Raw genomic sequence first — 9,300 nt, 5'->3', positions numbered from 1 at the left:
CAATAGAAAAAAAAGGCATTGGCATAAAAAAGGAAATTCACTTTTATACTTAAGTACTTTTGAAAACAAATACTTCTGTACTTTTACTTGAGTAAAAATCTATTTGTACAACTTTCACTTGTAACGGAGTAATATTTGACCAGTAGTACTTTTACTTTTACTCAAGTAATAGAGTTATGTACTTTGTCTACCTCTGGCTGTGGGCATTCATATAAACGGAGCGGTGAGGAGCAAAATGAGTGTTTCAACTTTTCAAATGAATTCCTATGAAAGTTAAGCCCACGCTGTGAATGTATGCCACGGACGCGATTACCTCAGCTCTAGTGATGAATGTAATCTGACTCCTGCTGCGTTTGTGCCGTGACACTCATTTGGCTCACTCACATTATATTGAACAAACACGTTCACTTTTTAATTGTAGTGTCTGTTCTCTAACTGAACTGATTTTATGAAAATGAACACGGTGGGATCCAGTAGCGGTGGCTTTGGGACTGGCCTTGTAGGGCAGCAAAGCAATGCATTCTGGGCCTTGTGGTCTTTCATCCACATGAGACAAAAATAAATGTTGTCTTTTCTCAGTCTAGAAGGCACCAAATTCAAAAATAATTTCACATTTCTATTACATAAATGACCCAGTTTAAATACAAAGCTTAATGCTAAATCACTGAAGTAAACCTTTAAGTAAATTTTGACAAACTAAAAACATAAAAAGAATTGTCACTTGTATTCACTGAAATAAAATTAAATATAAAAAATAAACATATAAAAAATAAAAAATAGCCTAGGCAACATTTTCATTTTAATTTAGTTTAACTTGATATACTAAAATAACTGAAACTAAAATAATTAATTTATAAATGAAATTATAAATAAAATGCCAAAACCACACAACAAAATTACTAAAACTTAAAAAAGGAAAATATTTAAATAAAAACTAGAATATGTATTAAAATAGTATTTATATTATTTTAAATAAAATAAAAAAAATCTGTATAGCCCAACAAAAGGCTTCATTTTCTTATATAAAACATATAAGCAATTATTCTACAGTATATACAGTATGTAAAATTACTATTTATTAAATATTTGTTAAGTACTGTTCAAATGTTCAAACCTTAAGCACGGAGAGCAGGATTACCCATAGGTCCGAGTAGAGAGAAGAACAGGAGTCTTGCTGGGTCAGAGAGTACGATGGGTCCAGCTCTATTACCTGACATGAAGAACAAACAACACAAAACACTTTACATTGACACACATTAGTTGAGCTTGCATCAGTTCTCCTTTTTATGGTTCTTTATCCCTTTCTTTAGGATATAATGGCTGTGCTTGTTCAAAAATAAAGTACGTCTTCACTGCTTTAAGAATGCAATGAGTTTCTGAATAAATTTGGGTCTTTAACTCACACAAAACTATCATATAGCTTTCACATGGTTTGAAATATAGCACACAGTTATATGGATTACTTCTATAATGCTTGCTTTTTTATGGTGATTTAAAAAAAAAAAATCATGACATATAGGGTTAATTTGTTTATAAAAACAGCTGTGTGAAAATTCTCAAAAAAACTGTTCAACAGAAAAATCAGGATGAGTGTACCTTCACAACAGCACTAATAGACCGAGAGCACTTGATCGGATCCGTCAGACCCCATGTTGACAGAACAACAACATCCACTAGGACCAGCAGAGCAACCAAACCCATCAGCTGGATGTCTCTAATAATCTGAAACACAACAGAGCACTATTATAAAGCCAGTGACATCAACCAATAATTCAAAGCCTGTTCATACACAGATATATCATAACTCACCACTCTCTTGTCGGGCACACGCTGAGTGAACACTCTGTAGAGCCGCCATGTTTTTCCAAGAATAGGGCCAAACACCAGAGAGCTGCCAATACACAGTGTCCACATCCGCGCCTGAGATGGTACAGAAAAAGATATGCACATTTAACACACAAACCGCTTTTATTTCTGTTCTGATCTTAGTGATGACACATTCATTCACATTACTCTTTTCTATTTGTACATAACCGTGCAAATCATGACACTGTTAAAGTAACCATGCAAAATCTGCTGTTGAAATAGCACTTGTAACATAAAAAAAAGTTTATTTTACAGTGCTTTTGTAACACGTTACATGTAGTTTTCTATTAAATAATAACTATAAATTATGCACAATTTCATGCAAACTCTAAACCTAACCCTATAGAAAATGCATGTAGTTAATTATTATTACTTAGTAGGAAAATGTATAAATACATCATAACAGACAGTTTAAAATAAAGGGTTACACTTTATTTTAAGGTGTCATTGTTACGGTGTAACTATATATTTAAGTACTGAGTGGTATTAATTAACTACATGCATTTTCTATAGGGTAGGATTAGGGATAGTTGCATGTAATTCTGCGTAAATTACTATTATGGCAAGTACATGTAACAAGGACACTTCAAAACAAAGTATTCCCTGTGTGTTTTTCAATGTATTGTTATATTGTGGCTGTGTAATGTTCTGCTTGTTGCAGATTTTATTTCTGTAAAGGGAACAATATTTTTTGGTTGTAAAATACAAAATAATATAAAAAATAATTTCCATCTAATATAAAAACACATTAATAAAAAGTCATTCTCTTGCGCTGGGTCTAGTGAAATATTGGCTAACAGAAAACACTCATGTCATGTATTCCCCTGTCCCGTGGTTAAAGTGTTTCTGTTCCCATTGTTTCTGTGTTCTCTTCCTGTGTTTAGTTCTTGTTTCCTACCTTGTTAGTACCTATAGTTACCCTCATTTAATCCTTTGTTTGTTACTAACATCCGTCACCCGTCCCTGGCCCGTGTATTTATATACCCCTGTGTTTAGTTGTGTGTTGTCGGTCGTTGATCTTGCATGTATGTTCCATGTTGTTGTTCTCCTGCCTTTTTTGTGTGGATTACATTCCTGATTCATTTGTGTGGTCTTGTTTCAGGATTGGATTATCTATGTTTTTCAAACAAACGTGTGCTCGCATTTGGAGTCTTTCTTCTTCTTATACTTGCTCACACCTTACTGCTGTGTCCTGAACTACAGGGAGTGCAGAATTATTAGGCAAGTTGTAATTTTGAGGATTAATTTTATTATTGAACAACAACCATGTTCTCAATGAACATAAAAACTCATTAATATCAAAGCTGAATATTTTTGGAAGTTTTAGTTTTAGCTATTTTAGGGGGATATCTGTGTGTGCAGGTGACTATTACTGTGCATAATTATTAGGCAACTTAACAAAAAACAAATTTATACCCATTTCAATTATTTATTTTTACCAGTGAAACCAATATAACATCTCAACATTCACAAATATACATTTCTGACATTCAAAAACAAATCAGTGACCAATATAGCCACCTTTCTTTGCAAGGACACTCAAAAGCCTGCCATCCATGGATTCTGCCAGTGTTTTGATCTGTTCACCATCAACATTGCGTGCAGCAGCAACCACAGCCTCCCAGACAATGTTCAGAGAGGTGTACTGTTTTCCCTCCTTGTAAATCGCACATTTGATGATGGACCACAGGTTCTCAATGGGGTTCAGATCAGGTGAACAAGGAGGCCATAGCATTAGATTTTCTTCTTTTATACCCTTTCTTGCCAGCCACGCTGTGGAGTACTTGGACGCGTGTGATGGAGCATTGTCCTGCATGAAAATTATGTTTTTCTTGAAGGATGCAGACTTCTTCCTGTACCACTGCTTGAAGAAGGTGTCTTCCAGAAACTGGCAGTAGGACTGGGAGTTGAGCTTGACTCCATCCTCAACCCGAAAAGGCCCCACAAGCTCATCTTTGATGATACCAGCCCAAACCAGTACTCCACCTCCACCTTGCTGGCATCTGAGTCGGACTGGAGCTCTCTGCCCTTTACCAATCCAGCCACGGGCCCATCCATCTGGCCCATCAAGACTCACTCTCATTTCATCAGTCCATAAAACCTTAGAAAAATCAGTCTTGAGATATTTCTTGGCCCAGTCTTGACGTTTCAGCTTGTGTGTCTTGTTCAGTGGTGGTCGACTTTCTGCCTTTCTTACCTTGGCCATGTCTCTGAGTATTGCACACCTTGTGCTTTTGGGCACTCCAGTGATGTTGCAGCTCTGAAATATGGCCAAACTGGTGGCAAGTGGCATCTTGGCAGCTGCACGCTTGACTTTTCTCAGTTCACGGACAGTTATTTTGCGCCTTGGTTTTTCCACACGCTTCTTGCGACCCTGTTGAATATTTTGAATGAAACGCTTGATTGTTCGATGATCACGCTTCAGAAGCTTGGCTATTTTAAGACTGCTGCATCTCTCTGCAATATATCTCACTATTTTTGACTTTTCTGAGCCTGTCAAGTCCTTCTTTTGACCCATTTTGCCAAAGGAAAGGAAGTTGCCTAATAATTATGCACACCTGATATAGGGTGTTGATGTCATTAGACCACACCCCTTCTCATTACAGAGATGCACATCACCTAATATGCTTAATTGGTAGTAGGCTTTCCAGCCTATACAGCTTGGAGTAAGACAACATGCATAACGAGGATGATATGGTCAAAATACTCATTTGCCTAATAATTCTGCACTCCCTGTATATGTACTGTTAAAGGGCTTTCCTGTAGCTCAAACAGTAGAGTGTGGCGCTAACAAAGCCAAGGTCATGGGTTTGATTCCCCTGGGAAAGCAAGAACTGACAAAAACGTAAAATGTGTACCTTGAAAAAAAGCGTCTGCCAAATGTGTAAATGTAATGTAAATGTAAAATACAGGGATTTCTGAGCCATTTCTGTACTGCTATTTCTGGCTTGTGCCAGACCAATGGTGTCTTATTGCTGTTGCTTTCATTTCACACAAAAGTTGGGACACTGTACAAATTGTAATCCGGATAGATTTGAAAACGCTCTCCGTCCACATTAGCATTTTCCAAAAGTATCTCATCCCCACTGAAACATCAGTAAACACCAAATTCAACTCACTGCGCATGCGTAAAAGCTCACTGAGACGATACAGATGTCAAAGTTATCACGCAATTCTTCTGGCAGGATCGTTTTATTTAGCAAAATATCTCACCATTCACTGATGCGTCCAGGTCGCAGTCAGTCAACCATTATTATGTTTGGTCTAAAATGCAACTCCACTCATGTTTTGTGACAGGAAAACAAATGCAAGTACATTTTCTGTCATCCTTGCAGGACTGTGATATGAAGTGTGCAAAGTAACATATTTGAGCAACTGTATGAAAGTGATTAGCACAAAACTGGCACAATAGTGGTATAAACATGCATATATAGTGCAATATGCGTCACATGACTAAAAATGCGTCATTGTTTTCAAATATATCCGTCTTCAGTCCACACTTCAACGCGAAGACGGCGTTTTCAAATTGATCTGCTTTGGAGAGCATTTTCAACCCGTAAGACCTTCGTTCATCTTCAGAGCACAGTTTAAGATATTTTATATTTAGTCAGAGAGCGTATGCAAGTGTATGCACACTTTACTGTCCATGTCCAGAAAGGGAATAAAAACATCATCAAAGTAGTCCATATGTGACATCAGTTAGTTAGTTAGAATCTGTTAGTTAGTTAGTTAGTTAGTTAGTTAGTTAGTTAGTTAGTTAGTTAGTTAGTTAGTTAGTTAGTTAGTTAGTTAGTTAGTTAGTTAGTTAGTTAGTTAGTTAGTTAGAATTGAAGCATCGAAAATACATTTTGGTCCAAAAATAACAAAAACTACGACTTTATTTGGCATTGTCTTCTCTTCCGCGTTTGTTTTCAAACCTCAAATAAAGATTCAAATGGTTATGAATCAGTGAATCCATCAATGATTCAGATCGCCAATGTCACGTGAATCTTTATTTGAGGATTGAACACAAACGCGGAAGAGAAGACAATGCTGAATAAAGTCGTAGTTTTGGTTATTTTTGGACCCAAATGTATTTTCGAGGCTTCAGGGGATTCTACTAACTGCTGATGTCACATATGGACTACTTTGATGATGTTTTTATTTCCTTTCTGGACATGGACAGTATAGTGTGCATACACAGATACGCTCTCTGACTAAATATAAAATATCTTAAACTGTGTTCCGAAGATGAACGGAGGTCTTACTGGTGAGGAACAACATTAGGGGGTGTCATTAAAGGGGGGTTGAAATGCTGTTTCATGCATACTGAGCTTTTTACACCTTTAAAGACTTGGATTCCCATCCTAAACATAGACAAAGTTTCAAAAACTAATGTTGGACGTTTGATGGAGTATTTCTGTGTTAAAAATACTCCTTCCGGTTTCTCACAAGTTTCGGTGAGTTTTTTTCGAGTATGGGTCTACTTGACGTTAAATAGATCGGAAGGTCCTTGTATGGGCTGTACGGGCTCTTCTCCCGGAAGGGTGCGCGCGCGCGTGACTAGAGGGAGAGAGAAGAAATGCACGCTGTAAACAGTCTCTCAGGTGCAGATCCAGTCGTCCGTGAACACTTCTGTCGCGCCGCGCTCCACTTTATTCCTATGGGTGACGTCGAGCGACTTCAACGCTTCAGCACAGCATTCCGGGAAGGCAGCGCTTTGATGCAGAAATGACGGGAAGCTTCAAGGCATCGGTTCAGTCGCGTCGCAAAGTGGATCTCCACGCCACTGCTGTCAGGACTTCACCAAATCATACCAAAGAAGTGTGTTTTTGACAGAGCGGTCCTGCTTTGGAAGATGCCGGTGAGTAAATCAACTTCAAATGTCTCTGCTATTGGCTACCGTCGCATGAGTAAACATCAGTAAACGATACGATCGCGTGCTTCGTCATTCAAATGCGCTAAAATGCGTAGTTTTGCTTGCTACCTCTAAGGTCTAGTCACATACAATAGTCTATAAACCGAATCATGTCCTCATAAACTGCACACAAAGGCCCCTAAATACAGTACATACCACAGAGACGGACATCCTGATGTTGCCGTTTCTCCTGTTCAATTTATTTCAGCCTCAGATTTGATTGTGGATCATTATCTGTATTAGCTGAGATAGATGGGTTTCTCCACGCTTGAGGACGTCACCGCTTTGCGCGCTTGTCATTCTTTAGCTCCGCCCACACGATACGCCTCCAGGCGCTCGGTTTTTTCCGGAAAGACTCGGTACAGCCCATATTTCTTTTATAAATATGATAAAGCTAAAGACTTTTCGGAGATATGAAGGATGCAATACTACTCTATAGGTACTCAAGATTGACATGAGATTGACTGAAACTGAGTGTTTCACCCCCCCTTTAATGACATAAATGTCATTTTTGGGTGAACTTAACGTATATACAGGTCCTTCTCAAAAAATTAGCATATGTGATAAATGTTCACTATTTTCCATAATGTAATGATAAAAATTAAACTTTCATATACTTTAGATTCATTGCACACCAACTGAAATATTTCAGGCCTTTTATTGTTTTAAAGGGATCCCCTGGTGTTGAGACTTGTATGGCTTAATATAACATAAATTATGTCTCTAACTGAAATATATAGTAGAAAATCCATGAAAGATCTACTTTATTTAAAAAATTGATTTTATATTTGGACCATGGGCGGCGCCATTTTGTTTGAGTTCTAGGTTGATGACGTAGAGTGGTTGCACTCCTCAATCAGCTGGCGCTACCCGTAGCTATTTTTACCACAACACAACTCGAAAATTGTTTCAGAGTTAAACAAAACCAATGAATTGCTTTGTAATTGTACTTAAAGCACACTCAAACATACATGTGCACACAAACTCTCTCTCTCACAGACTCACACACACACACACACACCAACAGATCGGCGCGAACACACACACATACGCATGCGTGCGTGCATACATAACCCTCATTCACTATTCCCTGTGTTGATATCATAGATAGACAGTTGATATGCAGTAGATTAACTGTAATGCCTAATGTGACCAGCAGAGGGAACTATCTAGGTAGGACGATGGGATAGGGGAATGTGAGGAAGTGAGGCAGGATGTTTTGGTTATGATGGTTCATGCATTAAAGTTTGAGCACACGTTCAGTAATTTAAAACCTCAATCTTTAAACTTTCATCTTTAAGACACGAATAACATTCCCTACTTTTCTTCACTAATACAACTTGGAATGAATGAAGATGAGTGCATGAAGTCGGACAGCTGTTGTGTGTAAATTGCGGCGCAACGTGAGACTGAATGAATGCACTCAAACATGTCCACTATGGTTTCGGACACCACTACAAATGGCCGTCCCTTCAAATAATGCCCTATTTCAGGGTATAGGGGGTCGATTTCAGATTCAGCCCCTGTCGTGGAGACTGAGCAGCCCAACATCTCGATTGAGACAGCTGTCAGTGTGTGCGCGCCTGCCGATCTGTTTGTGACTTTGTGTAGGTGAGTTTGTGTGCACATGTATGTTTGAATGTGTTTTAAGTACCATTACAAAGCAATTCATTGGTGCAACCGAGTGACACCATTCATTGACGTCATCAATCTAGAACGCAAACAAAATGGTCCATGGTCCAAATATAAAATCGATTTTTTAAATAACGTAGATCTTTCATGGGGTTTCTACTACATATTTCAGTAAGATACATAATTTATGTTATATTAAGCCATACAAGTCTCAACACCAGGGGATCCCTTTTAATACTGATGATTTTGGCATACAGCTCATGAAAACCCAAAATTCATATCTCAAAAAATTAGCATATCATGAAAAGGTTCTCTAAACGAGATATTAACCTGCCGACCTGACTGCTGTCCAGAAAGCCATCATTGACACCCTCAAGCGAGAGGGTAAGACACAGAAAGAAATTTCTGAACGAATAGGCTGTTCCCAGAGTGCTGTATCAAGGCACCTCAGTGGGAAGTCTGTGGGAAGGAAAAAGTGTGGCAAAAAACGCTGCACAACGAGAAGAGGTGACCGGACCCTGAGGAAGATTGTGGAGAAGGACCGATTCCAGACCTTGGGGGACCTGCGGAAGCAGTGGACTGAGTCTGGAGTAGAAACATCCAGAGCCACCGTGCACAGGCGTGTGCAGGAAATGGGCTACAGGTGCCGCATTCCCCAGGTCAAGCCAGTTTGGGCTACAGAGAAGCAGCACTGGACTGTTGCTCAGTGGTCCAAAGTACTTTTTTCGGATGAAAGCAAATTTTGCATGTCATTCGGAAATCAAGGTGCCAGAGTCTGGAGGAAGACTGGGGAGAAGGAAATGCCAAAATGCCTGAAGTCCAGTGTCAAGTACCCACAGTCAGTGATGGTCTGGGGTGCCATGTCAGCTGCTGGTGTTGGTCCACTGTGTTTTATCAAGGCATAA

At 38.8% G+C, this 9,300-nt stretch overlaps 1 protein-coding gene across 1 annotated transcript in view; it reads right to left on the bottom strand.

The window, feature by feature from the left end:
* The window catches only part of gpr156 (G protein-coupled receptor 156), a 30,748-nt gene that overhangs the window by 5,833 nt on the left and 15,615 nt on the right, over positions 1-9,300 (bottom strand). Inside the window, exons 5-7 of the mRNA XM_067443393.1 lie at positions 1,810-1,920; positions 1,597-1,722; positions 1,115-1,210 (exon numbers count right to left, since the gene is read on the bottom strand). Of these exons, the coding sequence (XP_067299494.1) occupies positions 1,115-1,210; positions 1,597-1,722; positions 1,810-1,920 (333 nt within the window). The remainder of the gene's footprint in view (positions 1-1,114; positions 1,211-1,596; positions 1,723-1,809; positions 1,921-9,300) is intronic.

This window comes from Pseudorasbora parva, chromosome 5 (assembly GCF_024679245.1).
Source record: "Pseudorasbora parva isolate DD20220531a chromosome 5, ASM2467924v1, whole genome shotgun sequence".
NCBI lineage: Eukaryota > Metazoa > Chordata > Actinopteri > Cypriniformes > Gobionidae > Pseudorasbora > Pseudorasbora parva.
This window is presented reverse-complemented; position numbering and strand designations above follow the sequence as displayed.